The sequence below is a fragment of the Pelophylax lessonae genome (assembly GCF_965119305.1).
Source record: "Pelophylax lessonae genome assembly, chromosome: 9".
NCBI lineage: Eukaryota > Metazoa > Chordata > Amphibia > Anura > Ranidae > Pelophylax > Pelophylax lessonae.
Window position 1 is genome coordinate 268,752,648 of NC_138776.1, and position 26,815 is coordinate 268,779,462.

The window sequence follows — 26,815 nt, forward strand, 5'->3', positions numbered from 1 at the left end:
TTGCTGAAGACAAGCAGACTAAAGAAATGGATTACTGGAACCATGTCCTGTGGTCTGATGAGACCAAGATAAACTTATTTAGTTCAGATGGTATCAAGCATGTATGGCGGCAACTAGGTGGGGAGTACAAAGACAAGTGTGTCTTGCCTAGAGTCAAGCATGGTGGTGGGAGTGTCATGGTCTGGGACTGCATGAGTGCTGCCGGCACTGGGGAGCTACAGTTCATTGAGGGAACCATGAATGCCAACATGTACTGTGACATACTGAATGAGGCAGAGCATGATCCCCTCCCTTCAGAGACTGGGCCGCAGGGAAGTATTCCAACATAACGACCCCAAACACCTCCAAGACAACCACTGCTTTGCTAAAGAAGCTGAGGGTAAAGATGATGGACTGGCCAAGCATGTCTCCAGACGCAAACCCTATTGAGCATCTGTGGGGAATCCTCAAACGGAAGGTGGACGAGTGCAAGGTCTCTAACATCCACCAGCTCCGTGATGTCATCATGGAGGAGTGGAAGAGGACTCCAGTGGCAACCTGTGAAGCTCTGGTGAACTCCATGCCCAAGAGGGTTAAGGCAGTGCTGCAAAAAAATTGTGGCCACACAAAATATTGACACTTTGGGCCCCATTTGGACATTGTCACTAAGGGGTGTACTCACTTTTGTTGCCAGCGGTTTAGACATTATTGGCTGTATGTTGAGTTATTTTGAGGGGACAGCAAATTTACACTGTTATACAAGCTGTACACTCACTACTTTACATTGTAGCAAAGTGTAATTTCTTCAGTGTTGTCACATGAGAAGTTAGAATACAATATTTACAAAAATGTGAGGGGTGTACTTACTTTTGTGAGATATTGTATATATTGCAATTTTGAGCACTAAAAATACATTTATTGTACTTTTTCTCTTTATTTATTTAACTAATGTTTACCTTTAATAAAGCATTGCGCTATCATCTACCACCATTTTATTATCTAGGGGCTTTGCTTTCAGAAAATATATGTTTGCAGGTTTTAACTAATCCATACCTGACAGAGGAAACAAAGGGCCTGTTTATAAAAAGAAATAAATATTGTTAGATGAATGTGACAAATATTCCCCGGTGATTTACACAGTGATTTCCTATGATGGTCAGCTCCATCTAGTGGTCATAATGTAGCAGAAATACTACAATACCACATTTATACCATTAGATGGCAGTGATGGTCATAGGAATTTACTGCTCACAACCCATTGAAGAATTGTTTCACAAATCGATCTCTACGTGTTTCTGAAATCTTTCCGCACAAAATGTACTCAGCCAATGAAAGGTAATGACTCCATTTTTATTTTTCTCCTGCTATCAATGGCCAACAAGGGACAACACTTCATCCATGTCTTTGGTGATCTCTTATCTCCTTATGAAGTGTTTCTTACATGATAACGATCAGCAATGGAGTATATCTCAAGTGTATATATCAGGATGTACTTCTTGCCCACATGTCCACCAACATTCATATAGAAGACATTACCCGATTTAAGGCACAAATACATCTCCAGGGTTGTGTGGGACCCCTGATGTACAGGAAGACAGGACTTCAGTGAGGAACAATTCCCTCACTCAGGACAGGAATATGGCTTCTCCCCCGTATGAGACCTCTGATGTCTGGAAAGATTGGACTGCAGTGAGGAACATTTCCCTCACTCAGGACAGGAATACGGCTTCTCCCTCATGTGGGAGCTCTGATGTCTGGAAAGATCGGACTTCAGTGAGGAACAATTCCCTCACTCAGGACAGGAATATGGCTTCTCCCCCGTGTGAGACCTCTGATGTCTGGAAAGATCGGACTTCAGTGAGGAACAATTCCCTTACTCAGGACAGGAATACGGCTTCTCCCCCTTGTGAGAGCTCTGATGTCTGGAAAGATTGGACTTCAGTGAGGAACAATTCCGTCAGTCAGACCAGGAAAGTTCATTCTCCTCCGTGTCCAACTTCAGATGACTGTAAACAGAGGACTTCTGTGGGTTACACTTCCTCCAATCAGAAGAGGAAAGTGGATCTACCTCCGATTGCAATCTCACATGTGATTCAAGGTCAAACTTATTTTGAAAACCTTTATCGCATCTATGACAGGAATACGGCTTCACAACCCTGTGCAATCCCAGATGTCTGGAAACAGAGGACTTCTCTGAAAAATGTTTCCCACACACAGGACAAGAATACGGCTTCTCACCTGTGTGAGTTCTTTTATGTGCATAAAGATAGTATTGCAAACGAAAACATTTCCCGCACTCAGAACAAGAATACGGCTTCTCACCTGTGTGCAATCTCTGATGTATGGAAAGACTGGACCTTACTGAAAAACATTTCCCACACTGAGGGCAGGAATACGGCTTCTCGCCTGTGTGAGATCTCTGATGTTGGGAAAGTTGGGCCTTTAATGAAAAACATTTCCTGCACTCAGGGCAGGAATATCGTTTCTCCCCTGTGTGCAAGCTCTGATGTTTGGAAAGACTGGACCTTACTGAAAAACATTTCCCACACTCAGGGCAGGAATACGGCTTCACGCCTGTGTGAGATCTCTGATGTATGGAAAGAGTGGACTTCACTGAAAAACATTTCCCGCACTCAGGGCAGGAATACGGCTTCACGCCTGTGTGAGATCTCTGATGTTGGGAAAGTTGGAACTTTCCTGAAAAACATTTTCCACACTCAGGGCAGGAATACGGCTTCACGCCTGTGTGAGATCTCTGATGTCTGGAAAGAGTGGACTTCACTGAAAAACATTTCCCGCACTCAGGGCAGGAATACGGCTCCTCGCCTGTGTGAGATCTCTGATGTCGGGAAAGTTCGTACTTTATTGAAAAACCTTTCCCGCACTCAAGGCAGAAATACGGCTTCTCCCCTGTGTGAGATCTCTGATGTTGGGAAAGATGGGACTTTATTGAAAAACATTTCCCACACTCAGGGCAGGAATATGGCTTCTCACCTGTGTGAGATCTCTGATGTTGGGAAAGATGGGACTTTATTGAAAAACATTTCCCGCACTCAGTGCAGGAATATGGCTTCTCACCTGTGTGAGATCTCTGATGTTGGGAAAGATGGGACCTTATTGAAAAACATTTCCCACACTCAGGGCAGGAATACGGCTTCTCACCTGTGTGCGATCTCTGATGTATGTAAAGATTGGACTTAAATGAAAAACATTTCCCGCACTCAGGACAAGAATACGGCTTCTTGCCTGTGTGATATTGTTTATGAACATTAAAACTTGATTCAGTACAGAAACACATCCCGCACTCAGCACAGGAAAACCTCTTATTTGTTGGAAGGACGGCATCGTCCCTCACAGTCTGAGATTCCTCAAGATAAGAGGAATACGATGGTCCGCCACCGTCCCTCACAGTCTGAGGTTCCTCAGGATAAGAGGAATACGATGGTCCGGCAGGGTTCCTCACAGTCTGAGGTTCCTCAGGATAAGAGGAATACGATGGTCCATTTACACTGGGTGGTGCCGGATGGACATTTGAGGTAGCCGGGTTTTCTCCTGGACTATACTGTGTGATGTCCTCATCTTCTACTTTACAGTCTGGAGACAAAGTGAGACAATCCTCTGAGGTTTTCCTCATCTCCCGTCCATCTACTAAAATAGAAATACAAAGATTATTACTAGACATCAGCAGATTGGTTCCCCTAAACCAGGACTCCGCCCACATCAGACAGCTTTGTCTCTGAGGATCTTACAATTCCCCCCTCAAGGTAACTAGTAAATGGGTCCTCTGATCTCCTACCAGTTCATTTCTTTATTCATGGACCTTAGTCAGAGAGTGAGGAAACAACGAGAACTGTCTTTTATAGGAGTGACCGTGATGAGGGGATTATAGGACGAGTGTCCCCTCCCCCTCTATCACTCATTGCCATCTTCCCTACACAAGAAGTCCCGCACTTCCTTATTTAGTCCATGATTTAGTCATGAATAGCAGCGGGGCTGAGCCCCACCAGAGGTCAGAGGGTGAGGATGGGGGAGAACAACCAAGATGAAGACTGGACTGATCCTAAAGACCACCGTCATTGGGTTACTGACTCCTCCCTCATTATCACTTTCTGTTAAGGGTTCCAAAGTTGGAGGATGTAAAAGTCTGTCCTCCAATCAAATCATCAGATATAAAATGTCCAGCTGGTAGGAAATGAGTGTAACAAAAGAGAATCCCTATTATGTGTATATATAGCAGTGGGTAGATGGGAGAGAGCAGAAGTCAGGAGTATGTAATGTACAACATAGAGTATATAGTGCAGGGGTCGGGAGTATGTAATGTACAACATAGAGTATATAGTGCAGGGGTCAGGACTCAGAATATTTGTGTTCAGTAATCAGCTGCAGAGGTCCCACACCGCTGCCTCCCATCTCCTGAGACTGCACTCAGTGACTTGGGTGTGAGACTATACAGACATATCCCTCCACCCGCCACAGCCAGCAAATAACAGAGCAAGTAACCCCGGGAAAATTGTTCTGTCAGAGATCTTGCTAGACCCGGACATGGGGCAGAAGACCCAAGGTACATACCCCAGGTGTCTAGGTCAAGCAACGTCTATTGTAAAAAAACAAAATTTTGCTGCCAGCTGAACCCCAGAATCTCCATAAATCCAGTCTAGAGACATAAATTGTGTCTGCAGCACAGAGAAGGAAGATTATCCGAGAGAAATACAGGAATACAGGACGGGGAACACAGCTCAGGAAAGTGACCAGGGGATTACAGGCTGATTTCACCCAGTCCCCGCCCTACTCTGGACCAATCAGTGAGCAGTATGGGTGGAGGAATGTATTTAGTTGTAATGACCCACCTGTGTTGATCTCTGTAGGAGTGTCCTCCTCTATAAATGTCCCCGTTATTCCATCCTCCTCCATAGACTGCTGATCATCCCTCACATATGTCTCTTCTTCTTCTGCTTTAACCTCAAATTCTATATCGATTGGATCTCCACTCTAAACCAATAAAATGAGAGAGAATATCATCTGTAAAATTTAAGCTTTATTATTGGGTCATCACATCATAAATCCACACATCGTCTCCATGAGTTTCCCACCAACCTTGTAACATTGAGGGATGGTGTGACCTTCCTGTGTGGAATCCCGGGAATACAGAGGACGGGGACATCTCTCTGGTGGGTTTCTGTAGCTGGATGACTCCACCATGGTGTCCTGGTACAGATCTTTATGTACTTCCTCTATGACCCCATCCTCATCCTCATCATCCTCCTCTTTTATCTCTTCTTTAACCTCAACTTTAGAATCTCTCAGGTTTCCACTCTGAATATATAATAAAAATGACATCAATGGTAACAATGCAGATAATGTACAGATCCTAATGATACTATCAGTGATTGTTCCTCATCTACCTGATGATGGTGAGGGATGGTGTGACCTTCCTGTGTGGAACCCCAGGAATATAAAGGATGGGGACATCTCTCTGGTGGGTTCCAATTAACAGGTAGCTCCATCATATTCTTATGTCCATCTGAAAGTTCCTCCTTCACTCCATACTCCTCATCCTCCTCTTTATACTCTTCTTTAACAAAAATATTATCATCCCCGAGGTTTCCACTCTGAATATATAATAAAACATTCATTGTAACAAACACGTTTGTATATAAATCATAGCTACCCATAATTGTTACTCCTCTACCTGATGATGGTGAGGGATGGTGTGATCTTCCTGTGTGGAATCCCGGGAATACAGAGGACGGGGACATTCTCTGTTACTAGGTGACTCCATCATCCTCTTGTTGAGATCATGATATTTTTCAGAAAACTCTTCGATCACTCCATGCTTTTCATTCTCCTCTTTAACATCAATATTATAATCCTTCAGGTTTTCACTCTAAACATATAATAAAGAATTTATTATGAGAAACAACCTTGTGTATAAATTATAACTATCAGTGATTGTTCCTCATCTACCTGATGATGGTGGGGGATGGTGTGACCTTCCTGTGTGGAATCCCGGGAATACAGAGGACGGGGACATCTCTCTGGTGGGTTCCCATTACTGGATCCATCTGTAGGAAACACACACACTGACTGAATACATCGTTTCTATGTGTTTATCAGATGATAGGGGATCTAGGTGGATCCTCCGTACTGCTCTCTCCTTTACAATAAAGTCTCCTCTTACCCGGTGATGTGAGGGGCGGCTGATTCTCCATCATGACGTCCTTCCCAGCACCGCACACCTCTTGATTATCTCTCTGGAGACATCTAGAATCTTCTTTGTATATCTCTATTCTATCAGGGAGGGAGGTGGAGGCAATGTGATGGTCATATCATCTCCAGATATCCCAGGAGGAGAACCCTAGCATTGAATACAAATACTAGAATGAAATGACATTCCCAGAATCCTCCTCACCTCACTGGTCAGGTTTCCATTTTATAAAAACCCCACTGGGATATCATTTACCCACATAGCGCCCCTTTCCCCCTCACCCTGTAGGTTCAAAGCCTGTTGCAATCAATTCTGGTGTCATTACACACAATGCAGGAGCAACAGTGTTGCTCTATTAGTGAGAGGGACATTGAGAGGAGGAGCTGTGAGGTCAGTGTGATGTCATAGGATTCTCTGACACTGGTTGGAGGGACATTGAGAGGAGAAGCTGTGAGGTAAGTGTGGTGTCATAGGATTCTCTGACTGATTGGAAGACACTGGGTGGAGGACCTGTGTGGGGCGTTGTGTGGGGTTCCTGTACACCGAATCATTTCTCCCGGGTGCGTCCAACCTCTCCTAAACTGAAAGATGAACTTTGTCCTTGGGCTTTGCCAGGACACATCATATTCCTGTGATCTCCGTGTACTTCGGAGACTTTACTGATCACATTTTAGGATGAATATCTGAGACTGGGATCATTATGGAAAAATTCGTTTTTAGGACATTTATTACAAATGACATTTTTCCCTCTTTCTTCCTATTTGAATCTTATAAAATAAAGACAAACATATTCCAATGCCCCTTAAAGCGGAGTTCCAGCCTTGGAGATGAAATTTAGATAAAAATACCCCCGGGACAGTCAGGGCTAGTACATTCCATAACGGATAGCCTCCGAACTGTCCCAGGTTGCACTTACCTTTTAGAAGAAATACTTACCTTGAAAATGTCTTGTTTAGCGCTGCCATCTCGGGTGTGGGCAGCTGAAGCCAGCGTGTCCTCTTCTGCATTCTCTCCCATGTCCTCTTTGTCCCAGAATGTGCCTGCACCGGCCCCGTTTGTTACTTCCAGGACATCATCCCTGCACAGCTTCTGGGCATGCCCAGAAGCTGTTTAGCAGGAAATGACGCGCCTGCACCGGAATTGACGAGTGGGGCCAGTGCAGGCGCATTGACTCCTGGGAGCTAAGAAGTTCAGCTCCCAGGAATCAATGCAAGGAGTAGGTGATGGCACGGGCCGCGGCCGAGGAGGGAGGAAGTAGAAGGAAGGTAAGTACACTTTCTTAAAAAAAAAGGGTAAGTAAAGAAAAAAAGAAATTCAGGAAAATCGGTTTGATTTTTAGGGCATTCACAGCAAGCGGATGGGCAAAAGTTGTTTTTGAGCCCAGAACTCTGCTTCAAATAACCCCCCCCCCCCTCCCATAACCCACGAATAAGAAAAAGCGGTATAATCCGTTTAGACTGATAAATGAGAAGGTGATTGGTGGGAAAGGTGACACATCTCCAAAATGAAGAGAATGTTCCGGCCTCGTAAGTGGGGGAATGTTCTGACCCTGAAGGGGTTAATCTACGTTTACGCACTATATATGTGTCTATCGTCATCTGCTGGAGATAAAAGAGGTCACAGTGACTATGGAAGAAGAGGACGGACATGATGGGTGAAAATAGAAAATAAGATCTTATTACCTCCTCGATTGCCACATCCAGCAAGGTCTCCTCTCTACTTCCTCCCGAATCACCTTTCACCCAGAACTTCTTATTTATACCTGACATCACTTCCTGTCTTCCATAGAGACTTCCTGTCTGGGTACACATGAGATCACCACCTTGTGGAGCTTAGAGGATCTGCAGCCCTGAGAAACATTTCGTAGTGTGAACACGGCCTTGAGCTGTGTGTGTATGTACTGTATATCCTTATAGATGGGTCATCTCCACTCCCACCAAGGGGAAGAGAAATATATTACTGCCTAGTCCAATCTTTCTCAGTCAGGGTTCTTCCAAAGCTTTCTAGGGGTTCCTTGACCAATGAACAATTTCTGTCTCTCAGTAACAACTAAAATATATCTTTATAATAATCAACAATAGATCCTTAACCCATGTATGAATTTCATATAGAAAATGGTCAAATGCCAAATCAATATGAAAATCCCGTTGTGGAAATAAACATGAAAACATCCCAATAAAAGTGATATAACAAAATAGTGACACAACACGTCACCATGAACGTGACGTGACATTTAAGTGAAAAAGTACAAAGAATTAAGGTCCAAATAAATGTGTATAAAACTGATCTTCAAAATGTGCTCCAAAATGGGTACTGATTTTTGGTTGAAAATGTAATCTTTATTTGCATAAAAGATATACAAAAAACAATACTTTGTCGGGGTACATTCTCCCCTGTACTGCGATGCAGCGCATAAATACACTACATTACAATACATTTCCGGTCATACAAATACATTCATTCTGCAGTATGATGCCTGATGTGTTGTGTGGAGTAAGGATACCCCGTGCCATCACATCATGCATGATGCCGCAATACCCCTGAAGCATGAAACTGAAAAACGTTGTCTATACGTTGTATTAATCAAATGATATCAACCAATATAATATTGCATTTCAAAAAAGCAACAGGTGTGATGGGGGGGTGGAAGAGTGGGGTAAGGGGAGGGGAATGAAATCACAAGCCGGAAGCTTTATTGAATGGACAAAGACACACAAGGGAGAGTGGGGGGAGGGGAAATCTTCAGACCTCCTCTTCCTCCATGAGATCCATGAGGTTATAGTCTCTGAGCAGACTGTGGACCAGTCTGCGACAGTCCTGAATAGACATCCTCTCCCGCTGGTGGATAAGGCGCTTTCTGGCGCACCATAAAGCGTCCTTAAAGCAACACAACACCCGCCAGGTTTTGTCAATGTACTCCTGTGAAAAAGTTCCATGAAAAAGTCCATTCAGCACACGGAAATGTGTGATGGCAGTCTGTGGAACGAAGTCTCTGAGTTCAGGTTCCAAGGCCCTCAACAGGCTCTGTGCAAATGAGCACTCCCAGAAAACGTGCAAAGCAGTTTCCTCATGAATGATGCAAAAGGGGCAGTGCCTGTATCTGCACAAGTTTCTGGCATGCATAAATGTCCTGAGTGGCAGCCCCCCCTGGACAGCCATCCACACCAGATCTTTATGCCTGTTGGTGAGTCCCTTTGAAGAAACATTCCTCCAGACCACTTTGCAAGTGGCTGAAGGGAGGCCTGGAACAGTCTCAGCAATGTCCGATGCTCTGATCAACTTGTAGATAGTTTTTGGCTTCCACAAGTCGGGCTTAACTCCATGCAGCCCCAGCTCCTTGATGAACTTGAAAGTGTCCAAGCAGTACCAAGGAGTGTCCCAGTTGTAGGGGATGGAACTGTCCCATTTGTCCCATCCAAGGGACCTCCAAAGAGGAAGGAGGAAAAAACGGGACATGGAGTTGCCGCCAGAGTCCAAAGTTCTGTCCATTAAAGTCCTGCGGATGCAGTTGTAGGCAAAGAACACCCTCAGTAACGTTGCGATGTCGGGCACGCCCTTACCACCCTTGAGGGGTTCCTTGAACATGACTGACTGCTTCACTCTGTCCATCTTGGAGCCCCAGATGAAGTGGAACACTGCCCTGGTGATGGCCTTGCAGGTGTTGACCCGGGGGGGGGGGGGGCCAGGCCTGGGCAAGGTACTGCAACACAGGGAGAATCTCATAGTTACATAGTGTAACCCTCCTGCGTTTTATGTATGATGTGGATTTACAGCTGCAGAAATATTCCACTTCAGTAGTCATGTAGAGAAACGCTGAGACACCAATCCCAACTCCCAAAGACTCATCATGTGTGGATGATCTCAATTCAGCAAGTAAATACACACACTCAGTAAGAAGTTCCTGGAGTGATCTATGTATATAGTAGTATAGAGGTGATAGGCTGAAGAGACAGGTTGAGTTGAGACGATAGGTGACAGACACTTGAGAGGAATGTTCTTGAGAATGAGATAGTAACAGGTGGGATGCAGATAGGTTAGCAATCATGTATGGTAGTAGATGATAGGATAGCAGATGACATACAGGAGAGACTAACCCAGTGCAAGAGCAGATGATAGTAGGCTCAAGAGCCAGCAATCTAGATAGTGCAGATGTAGTAACAGTCCCTAGTATGCAGAGCTAGACAGTGTAAGCTTTAGTATGAAGGTTATTGAGGTTTCCCCTGTGGGGTACTTATAACTAGTAGCAATGTAGCAGAGGAGAGGTTCGACAAGAGCGGATGATCCGGTAGCGGGATACAGGGATCAGCGCAGCGTGGTTCCGACAGCGAGGTATGCTTGCAAGCATGAGAGCTTCAAGACAGGTTAGCATCAAGGCACATCTAGGCACACAGCAGGTTGAATGAACACATGTGAGTGAGAGCTGGTGATTTAAATAGCTGTTCAGTCCGGCGCTCAGTGATGATGTCAGCACTCTTAAAGGGAAGCACACCTATAGGTGCTTCATCTATCTAGGTAGATGGAAAGCACCCGGAAATGATGTGATAGGAGGCACTGAGAGTGCCAGAACCTTACACATAGTTACATAGTTAGTGAGGTTGAAAAAAGACAACAGTCCATCCAGTTCAACCTATGATGTGTATGTGTGTTTGCTTTTAACCGTACATTGTATACCCCTGTATGTTGTGGTCTTTAAGGTGTCCATCTAATAGCTTTTTGAAACTATCAATGCTCCCAGCTGATACGACTGCTTGTGGAAGAGAATTCCACATCCTTACCGCTCTTACAGTGAAAAAACCCTTATGCATTTTAAGGTTAAACCGCCCTTCCTCTAGTTTTAGTGAGTGGCCACATGTCTTAGTGTATCTCCTTTCTCTGAATAGTTTGTTCCTCATGCTAGGGTCACCAGTACAGTATTTGTACATTGATATCATATCCCCCCTCAATCGTCTCTTCTCCAGAGAGAATAAGTTCAGTGCTTGTAGTCTTTCCTCATAGCTGATGTCCTCCATTCCCCTAATTATTTTTGTTGCCCTTCTCTGGACTCTTTCCAGTTCCAGCACATCCTTCCTGAGGACCGGTGCCCAGAACTGGACAGCATACTCCAGATGTGGCCGGACCAGAGTCTTGTAGAGCGGGAGAATAATCTCTTTATTTCTGGAGTGAATCCCCTTTTTTATACATCCCAGTATTCTGTTGGCTTTACTTGCAGCGGCTTGGCATTGCATGCCACTGCCAAGCTTGTTGTCTACCAGTACCCCCAAGTCCTTTTCCATCCTAGACTCACCCAGAGGTCCCCCCCCCCCCCTAGTGAGTAGCTTGCTTTCTGGTTTTTGGCCCCCGAGTGCATTACTTTACATTTATGAACATTAAACCTCATCTGCCATGTAGTTGCCCACCCCGTTATTTTGTTCAGGTCCGCTTGTAAGGTTTCCACATCCTGCATAGAAGATATTGGCATGCCTAGTTTAGTGTCATCTGCAAATACTGAGATTGTACTAGATATCCCCTCCTCTAGATCATTTATGAATAAATTAAACAGGATTGGTCCCAGGACCAAACCCTGGGGGACCCCACTTTCCACACCCGCCCAATCCGAGTACTCCCCATTAATCACCACCCTCTGTACTCTCCCCTGGAGCCAGTTCTCTATCCAGGTACTCACCTTATGGTCCATACCTACCTTCCTTAGTTTGTACAGTAAGCGTTTGTGGGGAACGGTGTCAAAGGCCTTTGCAAAGTCCAGATACACCACATCCACTGGCTTACCTTTATCTAGGTGGCAGCTCACTTCATCGTAGAAGGTTAATAGATTGGTTTGGCAAGAACAATTTTTCATGAATCCATGCTGATTACTACTAATAATACAGTTTTCATTACTAAAGTCTTGTATGTGGTCCCTTAACATCCCCTCCAACATCTTGCAGACTACAGATGTTAGGCTGACCGGCCTATAGTTCCCCGGGATATACCTCGGCCCCTTTTTAAATATTGGTACCACGTTGGCTTTTTTACAATCAGTTGGCACCATACCCGTCTGTAAACTATCCTTAAAGATCAAGAATGATGGTCTGGCAATCACCTGGCTGAGCTCTTTAAGAACAATGGGGTGCAAGCCATCCGGTCCCGGTGATTTATTTATGTTAAGTTTCTCTAGTTTAGTTCTAAGTCTATCTTCTGTTAGCCATGGGGGTACTTCCTGAGGTGTGTTGTTTAGTTCGGCTTTACAAGCAAGGTTTGTGTAGCCCCCCGATTCTGTTGTGAAGACTGAAGAGAAGAAATGATTTAACACTTCCGCCTTTTCCCTGTCCTCAGTGGCCATATTTCCTTTGTCATCTTTTATGGGGCCAATGTGATCTGGCCTCACTTTCTTTCTGTTTATATACTTAAAGAACTTCTTGGGGTTCGTTTTACTCTCCTCCGCTATATGTCTCTAGTGTTCTATTTTAGCCGCCCTGATTTCGTCTTTACATTTCTTATTAAACTCTTTGTAATGCTTGTAATGCTACTCGCTGCGGAGTACCAGGGTTTTCCCTTCGATGGTGAGTTCTCTGAGGCTCCATAGTCCAAACTTCTGTCTCATCTTGGACAGTCTCTCCTCCCAAGACTTCAGGGCTGCGCCCCCAGCTCCAAACCAAGCTCCAAGAAGTTTGATGAAGTCCACCTTGACGCTGAAGGGGATGAGTGCAGAAGAAGGCAGGAACCACTTTCCGAAGAGCATGACCTCTGACTTCCCGCAGTTGACCTTTGCCCCTGAAGCTTTGCCGAAGTCCTCACAGGTCTGGACGAGCGAGTGAATGGAGCGCTGGTCAGCACAGAACACCGTTACGTCGTCCATGTGGCGTTAGCACTTGACAACCCTTCTGTCCGGTCCCGGTGCGGTGATCCCTCTGATCTCTGGGTTCTGTCGGATGCATTCGGCAAAGAGCTCTATACAGCAAACAAAAAGCAGAGGTGAGAGAGGGCAGCCTTGTCTGACCCCAGAGAGAACAGGGGAAGGGTCAGTTTTCCAGCCATTCACCAACACCGTACTACAAATGTCATGATACATCACATTCACATATGAACAAAACAAGACCAAACCTGCGCAGAGCTCTGCACATAAACTCATGGGAGACACGGTCAAAGGCCTTTTCCTGGTCAAGACTGACCAGGGCCGCGTGCACACGGCAGATTCGAATGTACTGGACCGTGTCCCAGACAAGCGCAAGGCTGGCCGCTATCCTGCGACCAGGAATGCCACAAGTCTGATCCGGGTGGATGATCTGTCCGATGACAGTTTTAAGCCTGTTGGCCAGAACCTTGGCGAGGATTTTGTAGTCCACATTCTGATTGTGAACCCACCGCCAAAAAATTATTGTTGTGAAGAGAAGAACCACCACCGACTAACAGAGAGGCTTACCGGAACAAGTCGACCCAGTTTGGGATACGCCAAATGGGTCGACTCATGCGATGGTGTCTGCACACCCAATAAGACAAGGGGAAAACGATATGGCATGTTGTATACAGTACATATGAAAGCGCTTTCTTGATAACTGAATTGTAAGTGTTCTGAACTTTTAATAAATATCTTCCTTGTATGGTTTTACACTATGTGGAGGCTTTTGGTTTCCTTTTTATTTTATGATCCATACACTGAGCGTTTGCTGGAGAAGAATCTATCTGTGTATGAGAGTATTGTTGCTCATCCTCTACTGAATGCTTCTACTGAGGGTGGACATGGAATATTCCAGCATACAGAGAGTTGCTTGTAGAGTAGTGTAAGGAACGACCATATCGTTTTTGCCTTGCCTTAATAACCATTGTAGGGAAAGATTCATTGTAAAGCCCACAAGGGGGAGGGAGTCTCCTTAGTCCTGGGTCCCTAGTCAGTGGGAAGGAGGCTGGCTCTTAGGTCCCTCCAGTAGCCCAAGTCATGGTGGTGTCCGTGACACTCCAGTACTGCATCCATTTCTCTTCATTCCCTTCTGTAACTGCATCCTTCAGGACCAGCATATCAGGATCTGACTCTGGTTGGGAAACTTAATGGGAGAGAAGGCGGGGCATTTTAAAGTTCTGGAGCCTCCTCTCCCACTACGTTTCAGAAGCCTTCTGTGGTTACAAGGGACAGCTTTGCTTTCAGTGGCTTCCAGATGTAACAGATCCCTCATGGTAAAGCAAGGCACAGACAGGTCTCCACAATCTGAGAGCGAGAAGATCTCCCTGCAAGGTAGCACCACCTACACAATAAGATAAAACAGAGCCAAATACACACCTAGTAGAGAGAGCCACCTACACAGGGCAGTATTAGAGCCACCTACATAGGGAGAGGCCGGAAAGAGTAAAGATGCATGGAAGCTTTGGGGGGGGGGGGGGGGAATAAGGGTTGGTGTTGCAAACTGTGCATAGCACAACTCTAAACCCTGCACTCTGTACACAGCGCACCCCTAAACCCTGCACTATGTATGTAGTGCACCCCTAAACCCTGCACTCTGAAAGTAACACACTTCTGTACTCTGCAGGTAGCACACCCCTAAACTCTGCACTCTATACGTACAGCACTCCTGAACTCAGCACGCATGGCACTCCTGAACTCAGTAGTCTTATGTGCATAGAGCACTCCTGAGCCCTGCACTCTGTAAGAAACACACCAAACTCTGCACTCTGTACGTAGAGCACTCCTGAACCCCGCACTCTGTATGTAGCACACCCCTAAACTCTGCACTCTGTACGTACAGCACTCCTGAACTCTCCACTCTTTACGTAGAGCACTCCTGAACCCTGCACTCTGTACATTGCACACCCCCTAAACTCTGCACTCTGTACGTAAAGCACTCCTGAACTCTGCACTCTGTACATAGAGCACTCCTGAACCCTGCACTCTGTACATAGAGCACTCCTAAACCCTGCATGTAGAGCGCTCCTGAACTCTGCACTCTGTAGGTAGCGCACCCCCAAATGCTGTACGTAAAGTACTCCTGAACTCTGCACGTAGCGCAACCCTGAACTCTGTACTTAGAGCACTACTGAACTCTGCACTTTATACATAGCGCACCCCTTCACTGCCGATGCGACTGGCAATAATAATTGAGTTTGACACCCCTGCCATAATCTGTTCATGGAATGGTGATGGAAAATTCTGCTTTTGTCAGGTATGCCACATATTGCGTGTGATAATGCTAGAACAGGATATGGACATTCGTGTTAAAATCGGGTCCTGCTCTAGAACAGAATTGGGCCAATCACTCCTGGTTCAGTTCACACCAGAACTCCCAGAACAGAGAAAAAGTTTGGATCTGAGCCGCAAACTCTAATAAAGTCTATGGGACCTGAACATGAAAAATTAAAAGTTCTCATTTTTAAGGCTTGGCAAGTTACTGGCCGTAAAAACGGTATGGGGACCCGGGTACTGCCCTAGGGGACATGTATCAATGCAAAAAAACTTTAAAAACATAATTTTTAAAGGAGCAGTGATTTTATAATGTTTAAAGTGAGACAATACAAATTAATAATCCCTTGCCTGGGGGGGGGGGGGGGGGGTTTCATCTTAATCTGCCTGTAAAGTGGCGCATCTGTACATGTATAGAACCTGCTGCAGCAATAATTATATTAAAGGCTGTCTTCATTGCATGGGGTCCAGGTATGGATCCCAAGGTTTTGCACTGATCTGGATACACCACCTTTGTATAGGTGTTAGGATATAGTGAGGTGTTGATTGAAGAATTCAAATACAATTAAAAATAGGTTCCGTAGAATTTGCAGGATTACTGTCCAGGTCTTCTGCCCAGCAGCCGGGCACACAACAGGCTCATTCACACAGCTCTTTAAGGACCAGTCTAGGGGATGTTGTTTTTGTGGTTTGTATTTTTGGAGAACTTGGATAGGGTTGAGGGAAGTGGTGGGATACTCCAAAGATAAGAACTATGTACAACTTGAGGGCCTTTCTGAGCAAGCTATAATGAAGTCTGGCCTTGTAACAAACAGTAGACTTCAGCTTAAGTAGTAGTTAGAACCACAAGAGCAAAGTCCCTTTAAGAAGTAGATTAGCTGGACAGAGCTCTTCAGGACACCAGTGTCCCCTTTAATAGACCCACAGCTGAATATAAAGCACCAGAGGGGTAGCTGGAGCACAAGGTCCCCAAGATCTCTCAGTATCTGTACTCACAATGCCCAAGGACAGATGGATGCCTGTAATAAATGGCTGGACCAGCCGATTTTAACCAGGGTGCCTTGAGGTTTCTTCAGGGGTGTCTTGGCAACCCGGCTTTTAAAACCCAGGAGCTGAAGGATTAAAAAGTATCTGGTACGATCATATCTACATTACTGAAGGCCAGAAAACCTCCCTCCAGAAAGATGTGTAACAGGACTTGGAGGCCTTATGTGTCCTCATGTAAAATCAAGAAGTTTCAACCCTGGAAATACATGATTGGATGCATTTTGGTTTTCCTCCAATAGGGGGTGGAAATGTAAAGACGTTAATCCATCTAGTTCAACCTGTGTAGGTGTGTGTGTGTGTCAGGGTTTCAGACTGCATGATATCCAGGCACATTATTCAGACAACAAGACCGTAACCCCCCCAGAAGGGTTTTTGGCTGCAGTTGTACTCCGAGAGTGTCTGTTACGCTCTCTCTCATTGCCCAAGCCCAGCAGAATTCCACTCCCCCCTCCTCACACGGATAGGAGAGAAGCTCAATCTGCTCCTCCTTCTCCTGTACTTCTCCTGTATCTGTGCACGCTTCCGGGTAGCCTGGTGGGACGCAAACCGGCAATCGCCATTCCTCATTCCCAGGCATTTTACCCAGAGCGGACGTGTTGCCTATTTTGTTTCTATTTCACTTATGTTTTATTTAATTTGGCAATAAAAGTCTTTTTAACGGTACTGCACCATTGGAGCATCTTTATTTTCCCCTCTACTTGGACTCTGAGGATCGGTTTCCCAACCGCAGGATTCGAGTTACCTGAGGCTTTGTGAAGCCACAAGCTCGGAAGGTCTTGGGGCCGTATGGCAGTCAGGACCCACCAAATCCGGTGAGTTTGTACCCCTTACTTAAGAAGTTGCCGTTTTTGCCAGCAATCTCAACTATTGGAATCATATGAATAAGAACATTTTTGCACAAGAACATTTTACTTTGGACTTTCACTGCACGGACTTTTGCTTATCCCACCTATTCAATTGTCATTATTTTAGTATTTTGCACTTTTCCTTGGTAATATCCCGTTTTGCACATATATCAAATTTGATCTTATCCCGATTTAATCTCATATGCACATATATTTTGTTATTACACTGCCTCTTTGTGGGACATATAATTATATTAATCCTTCTTGTTTGCACATATATTTTAGCTAATTTATATATTTAGCACATGCACTTTATTACACCTGCTATCACATTTAAGGAATAGCAATATTCCCTCACAAAAATCACTCACCAATCAGGTTTGTGACCATAGATCAGCAAGCGCTATATTAACCCCTTAGGGGGCACACCCTCTGTCCTTTTAAAATTATAGCAGCTGCTCTTTAACGTTTATTATAATCGTTCTATTTATTTATTTATTTATTTATTCACCATATCCTATACCTTCCAGAGGCGCGAGGATATATACCTCTTAGTATATATTTCATCCTATTTTAAAATCACTGCTCCTTTAAAAATGATGTTTTTCAAAGTTTTTTTTGCATTGATACATGTCCCCCAGGGCAGTACCCGGGTCCCCATACCGTTTTTACGGCCAGTAACTTGCCAAGCCTTAAAAATGAGAACTTTTAATTTTTCATGTTCGGGTCCCATAGACTTTATTAGAGTTTGCGGCTCAGATCCAAAATTTTTCTCTGTTTTGGGAGTTCTGGTGTGAACTGAACCGGGAGTGATTGGCCCAACTCTAATCTAGAGCAGGACCCGGTTTTAACACGAATGTCCATATCCTGTTCTAGCATTATCACACACAATATGTGGCATACCTGACAAAAGCAGAATTTTCCATCACCATTCCGTGAACAGATTATGGCAGGGGTGTCAAACTCAATTTATTTGCCAGTCGCATCGGCAGTGAAGGGCTGCGCTATGTATAAAGTGCAGAGTTCAGTAGTGCTCTAAGTACAGAGTTCAGGGGTGCGCTACATGCAGAGGAGTGCTCTATGTACATAGTGCAGGGTTCAGGAGTGCTCTATGTACAGAGTGCAGAGTTCAGGAGTGCTCTATGTACAGAGTGCAGAGTTCAGGAGTGCTCTACATGCAGGGTTTCGGAGTGCTCTATGTACAGAGTGCAGGGTTCAGGAGTGCTCTATGTACAGAGTGCAGAGTTCAGGAGTGCTCTACATGCAGGGTTTCGGAGTGCTCTATGTACAGAGTGCAGAGTTCAGGAGTGCTCTATGTACAGAGTGCAGGGTTCAGGAGTGCTCTATGTACAGAGTGCAGAGTTCAGGAGTGCTCTATGTACAGAGTGCATGGTTCAGGAGTGCTCTACGTAAAGAATGGAGAGTTCAGGAGTGCTGTACGTACAGAGTGCAGAGTTTAGGGGTGTGCTACATACAGAGTGCAGGGTTCAGGAGTGCTGTTTGTACAGAGTGCAGAGTTTGGTGTGCTTCTTACAGATTGCAGGGTTCAGGAGTGCTCTATGCACAGAAGACTACTGAGTTCAGGAGTGCCATATGTGCTGAGTTCAGGAGTGCTGTACGTACAGAGTGCAGAGTTTAAGGGTGTGCTACCTGCAGAGTACAGAAGTGTGTTACTTTCAGAGTGCAGGGTTTAGGGGTGCACTACATACATAGTGCAGAGTTTAGGGGTGTGCTGTGTACAGAGTGCAGGATTTAGAGGTGTGCTATGCACAGTTTGCAACACCAACCCTCATCTCCCACCCCCCCCCCCCCCAAAGCTTCCTTGCATCTTTACTCTTTCCGGCCTCTCCCTATGTAGGTGGCTCTAATACTGCCCTGTGTAGGTGGCTCTCTCTACTAAGCGTGTATTTGGTTCTGTTTTATCTCTTTCTGTTTAGGTGGTGCTACCTTACAGGGAGATCTTCTCGCTCTCAGATTGTGGAGACCTGTCTGTGCCTTGCTTTGCCGTGAGGGATCTGTTATATCTGGAAGCCACTGAAAGCAAAGCTGTCCCTTGTAACCACAGAAGGCTTCTTAAAAGTAGTGGGAGAGGAGGCTCCAGAACTTTAAAATGCCCCGCCTCCTCTCCCATTAAGTTTCCCAACCACAGTCAGATCCTGATATGCTGGTCCTGAAGGATGCAGTGACAGAAGGGAATGAAGAGAAAATGGATGCAGTACTGGAGTGTCACGGACACCACCATGACTTGGGCTACTGGAGGGACCTAAGTTCCAGCCTCCTTCCCACTGACTAGGGACCCAGGACTAAGGAGATCCCCCCCCCCCTCCTCGTGGGCTTTACAATGAATCTTTCCCTAAGATGGTTATTAAGGCAAGGCAAAAACGATACGGTCGTTCCTCACACCACTCTCCAAGCAACTCTCTTTATGCTGGAATATTCCTTGTTCGCCCTCAGTAGAAGGATTCAGTAGAGGATGAGCAACAATACTCTCATACACAGATAGATTCTTCTCCAGCAAACGCTCAGTGTATGGATCATAAAATAAAAAGGAAACCAAAAGCCTCCACATAGTGTAAAACCATACAATGAAGATATTTATTAAAAGTTCAGAACACTTACAATTCAGATATCAACAAAGCATTTTTAAATGTACTGTATACAACATGCCATATCGTTTTCCCCTTGCCTTATTGGGTGTGCAGACACCATCGCATGAGTCGACCCATTAGGCGTATCCCAAACTGAGTCCACTTGTTCCGGTAAGCCTCTCTGTTTGCCTGTGGTGGTTCTTCTCTTCACAACAATCATTTTTTGGCGGTGGGTTCACAATCAGTACCCATTTTGGAGCACATTTTGAAGATCAGTTTTATACACATTTATTTGGACTTTAATTCTTTGTACTTTTTCACTTTATTGTCACGTCACGTTTATGGTGACGTGTTGTGTCACTGTTTTGTTATATCACTTTTATTGGAATGTTTTCATGTTTATTTCCACAACGGGATTTTCACAATGATTTAGCATTTGACCATTTTATATATGAAATTCATACATGGTTTAAGGATCTATTATTGATTATTATAAAGATATCTTTTAGTTGTTACTGAGAGACAGAAATTGTTCATTGGTCAAGGAACCCCTAGAAAGCTTTGCAGTAACCCTGGCTGAGAAAGACTGGACTGAGCAGTAATATATTTCTCTCCCCCTTGGTGGAAGTGGAGATGACCCATCTATAAGGATATACAGTACATACACACACATCACAAGGCCATGGTCACACTATGAAGTTTCTCGGGGCTGCAGATCCTCTGAGCTCCACAAGGTGGTGATCTCATATCTACCCAGACAGGAAGTCTCTATGGAAGACAGGAAGTGATGTCAGGTATAAATAGGAACTTCCGGGTGAAAGGTGATTCGGGAGGAAGTAGAGAGGAGACCTTGCTGGATGTGGCAATCGAGGAGGTAATAAGATCCTATTTTCTATTTGCACCCATCATGTCCGTCCTCTTCCTCCATAGTCACTGTGACCTCTTTTATCTCCAGCAGATGATGATAGACGCATATATAGTGCGGAAACCTAGATTAACCCCTTCAGGGTCAGAACGTTTCCCCACTTACGAGGCCAGAACATTCTCTTCATTTTGGAGATGTGTCCCCTTTCCCACCAATCACCTTCTCACCTTATCAGTCTACATGGATTATACCACTTTTTCTTAGTCGTGGTAATGGGAGGAGGGGGGGGGGGGGGGTTATTTAAAGCGGAGTTCCGGGCTCAAAAATAACTTTGGCCCATCGGCTTGCTGTGAATGTCCTAAAAATCAAATGGATTTTCCCGAATTTCTTTTTTTCTTTACTTGTTTTTTAAGAAAGTGTACTTACCTTTCTTCTTCTTCCTCCCTCCTCGGCCGCGGCCCATGCTGTCACTTCCTCCTTGCATTGATTCCTGGGAGCTGAACTTCATCGCTCCCAGGAGTCAATGCGCCTTCACCGGCCCCACTCGTCAGTTCCGGTGCATGCGCGTCATTTCCTGCTAAACAGCTTCTGGGCATGCCCAGAAGCTGTGCAGGGATGATGCGCTGGCCCCGGAAGTGACGAACGGTGCAGGTGCATTCTGGGACGAAGAGGACACGGGAGAGGACGCAGAAGAGGACGCGCTGGCTTCAGGTGCCCACACCCGAGATGGCAGCGCTGAACAAGACATTTTCAAGGTAAGTATTTCTTCTAAAAGGTAAATGCGACCTGGGACAGTTCGGAGGCTATCCGTTATGGAATGTATTAGCCCTGACTGTCCCGGGGGTTTTTTTATCTAAATTTCATCTCCGAGGCCGGAACTCCGCTTTAGGGGGCATTGGAATATGTATGTCTTTATTTTATAAGATTCAAATAGGAAGAAAGAGGGAAAAATGTCATTTGTAATAAATGTCCAAAAAACAAAGGGGAACTATGTGGGTAAATTATATCCCAGTGGGGTTTTAATAAAATGCAAACCTGACCAGTGAGGTGAGGAGGATTCTGGGAATGTCTTTTGATTTTACTATTTGTATTCAATGCTAGGGTTCTCCTCCTGTGATATCTGGAGATGATATGACCATCACATTGCCTCCACCTCCCTCCCTGATAGAATAGAGAAATACAAAGAAGATTCTAGATGTCTCCAGAGAGATAATCGAGCTGCTGACAGGAGAGGTGAGCGGTGCCGGGAAGGACGTCATGAAGGAGAATCAGCCGTCCCTCACATCACCGGGTAAGAGGTTACTTTATTGTAAAGGAGAGAGCAGTACGGAGGGTCCACCTAGATCCCCCATCATCTGATAAACACATAGAAACAATGTATTCAGTCAGTGTGTGTGTTTCCTACAGATGGATCCAGTAATGGGAACCCACCAGAGAGATGCCCCCGTCCTCTGTATTCCCGGGATTCCACACAGGAAGATCACACCATCATCAGGTAGATGAGGAACAAACACTGATAGATGGCCAGGCGGAGCCCGGAGTTGTTGGAGGGGGAGGAGCCGCCTATTTAAGGTCAGGCCCCGCGCCTCTTCTGGGCTGCTGCAGGATTTTGTCATTTATTTCTTTCACGCCCACTGGCAGGACCTCCAATACCCGGCTCTCCCTCAGCAAAAGCCCCAGGAGGACGCTTCCGGGTTGGCCAGCAGGCACCCGGCATCTAAGTACAGGGGGGGGCTGTGGCTCGGTCTCTCCCCCCCCCCCTTTCATCCTCTCACCACCTGCCGCTCGCCATCCTCCCCCATCGCATCCCCCATTTCTCCTCCCGTCAGTGATCATTGCACCTGCCAAGAGACGGTCCGCGACCTCCCTCGTGGGGCAGGCGGCAGCAGGGGGATGACGTCATCCCCGGGTCCCCGCACGCATACTGCTTGGCCATCCGTCATTTTAGTCCCACTCACCGCTCTCCTGCAGCATCGGTCAGCTTCATAATACGCCACTCTCCACCAGCAGCAGCACCACCAGGAGGACGCTTCCGGGTCGGCCAGCAGGCACCCGGCAACTGCAAGTACCAGGGGAGGCTGCGGTTCGGTCACTCCCCCCCCCCCCCACACCATCCCATCCATCCATCCTTGATTCAAGTACCCACCAGGGACAGTCATCTGCTTGGCCATCCATCTGTCAGGTGGCTGGGGTTGAGGCGGTGGCTCGATCCGCCCCCCGTTTTTCATTCCAGCACCGTCAGCCACACGCAATCCCCCCCCCCTCCATTGCTTCCTCCTGCAGATGTTCCCCGCACTCCAGCACCTGTCAGGGGCAGTCCTAGGCGGCGCCGGGGAGGAGGGACTTCATCCTCAGGTTTCAAGCCCAGGCTCCCCGCTCCTCACCACCACTTTCCACCTAGATGGTCAGGTCCCCCCCCCCTAAAGTCTGGCGATTTTCTAACTCAAGAGCACCTCTTGAGAAGGGAATCATGAATGGACAAATCTATCAGCACCATTGTCCAATGTAAATGTCAGAAACGTATTCGCGGTTGCGACTGGAGTGTGTTCTACAATGGCATCCCTGCAGATGTCAGCCCTGTCCAGACTTCCTGCTTGTTAATATCGGTCAAACTGAGGTATCCTTATCACAGTGTTTGCTAATCTCAGCTGACCTCAGCCATTCACCAGTGTATTTCTCCCAGTCTGTGCCACTCTGCTCATCATGCTTTGGTTATGCTTGGATAATCCCCCGCCTTAATCTTATTCTTTGATTAGTTATAAGCCGCTTACGCATACTTTTCATTTTCTCACCGACTGGATTTCCTGCCTCCAGTAGTTCTTTCCCCATCAAACTTAACTTCATAGTCTCCGCAACTACTTCATTGTTTATTCACCATCAGCTTCAGTAATTGTGCTCCCAAGACTGAAGGTTTTCTTTAACCAAGACATTACTTAGCAGTTTGCCATTTTATCACTGGTCGCAGGTCGGCGGCAACAAACAAGAAAAAAAAAAACTCCAAACTGCCTCAGTGCCTTAATCGTTACACCATTTAGGCTGGCACCAGCCTCATCCCTGCATGGTCAGCTCTCTGGCTCGGTCACCCTCCTTGCTGACCTGTCCCACCCAGAGGAAAAAAAATAAATATAATATAAATAATTTTGCCATACTACTGAGTCTCATGACCAATTGTTTGTTTATCTCACTATTTTTGTCATTTCCCCACAGGTACCTCATCTCTATTTAAAATATATACAGTGTATATATATATATATATATATATATATTTTTTTTTTTTTTGCAGTTCTCATTTATACATTACTTGGGGCAGCTCGGCCACAGAGGCCTTTCACTTACCTCAGCCGGGGACCATGCTCTCACCCCCTCGTCGGGCCGCCGGCCGTCGCCCGGGGCTTTGACACACGCAGGACACGCTCCAACCACGTCCCTGGGTTACGTCCTGGAGAAACACGCACTCTCGGGGGGTGGCGGGCCTCGTCCGTCTCCCTGTCTTTCCCTTAGTCGCAGGTTCTGGTGGGCTCTTCCATACAGTCCCGCTCGATATGCATAGGGTTGGCGTCCGTAGGGCACATCAGTGGTTGAGTCAGGCGCTTATGTCATCTCACTTCAAGACGCCAACCGCTCATTCACCCATACAGGTGGCACGCACGAACATCATTGGATGTTCAGCCAAGCCTTTCAGACCCCTCACAGGTTATCACAGGCATGCTGTCTCACTTGGTCATACTCTTTCCATAATCACCTGGGGGTGGTAGTTAGGTAGGTCACTTTCACAGCTAGCCCGAGACCAACACCCATCCTCACGCGGAGGTACTACGCCCAGCGGCCCAAATCTTAGCTAGCGTCTTGGTTACCCCGCTAGTGTAGAGAGGGCGTCACCTTCCAGAGGCCTACAACCCGCCATTTCATTACTTGGCACAGCTCAGGGCCAACTCATAGACAGCGCCTCTACCTGTGGTGGGTTAGTCAGGGCCTCATGTCCCACTCTTCAGTACAGGTCTCCTCCGGTAAACGATAAAGAAAAAAAAAAAAACATTGGGGGGGGGGGGGGGTCAGGCCCGGCAGTCAAACGTTTTCATCTGCTTATGTCTTATGACCTTTTTCCTTCATGTTTTCCAGGATATCTCACGTACTCAGACATAGGGGATAGTTTCTCCCCAAGTCTTGACGAGCCCTAGCCCGTCAAGGTCACGGTCTATCCCAAAGATCGCCACCAAATTGAGATGGAGAGAAAGTCCATTTCCTGCCACCGCCGGGAAGGCTGTACCTTTAAGGATATTGGCGTCCAGTTCCGCAGTTGGGGTCCGGCTCGCGGGGCAATGTGCACGATCCCTTAGCCCTGGACAGGGTATCGTGCACATCACACGGCATGGCATCCATCTCGTCTTCCATCATCAATTGCTCAATCAAGGAGAAAGTAATTAGAAACTCTGGCTCCTGCCCCTTTGGCATCCCTGAGTTTCCCTCCTTCCCAGGTTGTAGCCCTTGCTGTCTCCCAGTGTGTCGTTGCAGGCACTCTTGCCTCCCCAGCCTCCATGGCTCACATTATCACACCAACTCACATGGTCCCTCTCAGCGCCAAAGACATCCTGGAGGGCAGGGACATAATCCCATGACCCTGTTGCTTGCATCCCAGGACATCGTAGGAAGTTAGACCTATAACCACGGCATCCTTTCCATGGTAATCAAGGCCATTGACCCCCAGGTTGGACAAGGAATGGTCCATCCCCGAGTTCGTGTTGGCTCTTGGTCCATACAGATTGAATTTCTTTTCCCAAGCCTTAGGGAGGAATTTACGTTCGTACTTATACAAGGTGGTTGATTTGGGGCACTAGTACGGCGGCCTGACTTTCCACGATTACCATAGTTTTTCGGCCAAGGCGGCCGCCACCTTCGCCCAGTTTAACGCCTGTGCAGACTGGGGTTGTTCCACCGGCACTTTGCCGGACTCACTCCACCGGCTTGTACTAACTGTGCTCCCCTTTTCCACCCCACTGGAGTGGCATATACTTGTTCATTCTGCCATTCACAGACCACTGCCATGGACTGACGCGGCGGGCCTTGCTGGGTTCGCGATTTCTGGGGCAAGAAGTGGCTCAGGGGTAGTTGACCGCCAGTAACCTCAAATCTGCCATCTTTCAACTCCACCTCGGGCCCCCCTTTTTGAGATTTTCCCTATTGTGGCAGCTGCTAGGGCCGTAAGTGCTTCACCGACTATGACCACAGGCGTTACCTTTAAAGAAGGGTGGTTCTCCTCCCTCACCTTCATGAGTCGTGTCAGGAGGTTTTCTTGGCTGGCCTCCACTTTGCACTTCCACTTGGCTGCGAACACGTGCCAGGCGTTCTTAACACAGCGGTTGCTGGCCTCTCTCGTTCCAATTTTTAGGTCTTCTTCAAGGCACATCCCATGGCAGAGGAAGTCCAAGATGATCTACCACCGTTCCAGGAACTCATCCTGGTCTAGCTGTTCTCATAGCTCACCGGCACAGGCTAGCCCAGTTTGCACTGTCGCCAACGCCAGACACTCTTTCGCGTGAGTTCTTACCATCTTCGTCAGGATTCATCACAGAGGTCATTACCTTTTTTTTTTTTTTTTTTGGATCCATTGTCTTTCAAACATCATCGTGGCATTTTCTTCTTTTGCCATTTAAATCTTAAATCTGGTGCACAGTACTATTAAACTCTACCTCTCTGGAGTACAGATTCATATCATCAACATGTACCTCCGGTCACGGTACATTCATGTCGCCAAGACCCATCAAGAACATCTGCAAGGCATCCTTCGGTTGGAAGGCCGCAAGCCCACGTTTCGTCAACCTATCGACGGCAGCAGGTTCCGGGCTTTAAACCGACATGGCGGTCACTAAACTCGAGGCAGGGACCAACGTTACCATCAAAGTCATTTATCCACCCTTCCATGCGTTCCTGCAGCCAAACAAGTTAATCGGGAGGAACACGCTTGGTACCGCCTCATGTCAATGAGGGCAGACCTAGACAAGTTGAACGATAATTTTGTCCTGACACTTCTACAGTCCAAGGCCACTCAACCTGGGGCCACCAGTCAACATACCATTCCCTCTCACCACGAATGGTGCTCAGTCCAGTTGCTGGACCGTCCTTATCCAGGTTTTGGCAGGGTAG

At 46.4% G+C, this 26,815-nt stretch overlaps 2 protein-coding genes across 2 annotated transcripts in view; both read right to left on the reverse strand.

Moving 5' to 3' along the window:
- The window catches only part of LOC309564018 (uncharacterized protein), a gene marked incomplete at both ends in the record, with an annotated part of 37,841 nt that extends 11,763 nt beyond the window's left edge, over window positions 1–26,078 (reverse strand). Inside the window, 4 exons of the mRNA XM_082268642.1 lie at window positions 2,066–2,275; window positions 2,609–3,254; window positions 5,721–5,863; window positions 25,938–26,078. Coding sequence (XP_082124768.1) covers window positions 2,066–2,275; window positions 2,609–3,254; window positions 5,721–5,863; window positions 25,938–26,078 — 1,140 coding nt within the window. The remainder of the gene's footprint in view (window positions 1–2,065; window positions 2,276–2,608; window positions 3,255–5,720; window positions 5,864–25,937) is intronic.
- The window catches only part of LOC309564458 (uncharacterized protein), a 1,566,033-nt gene that overhangs the window by 792,672 nt on the left and 746,546 nt on the right, over window positions 1–26,815 (reverse strand). The window lies entirely within an intron of this gene.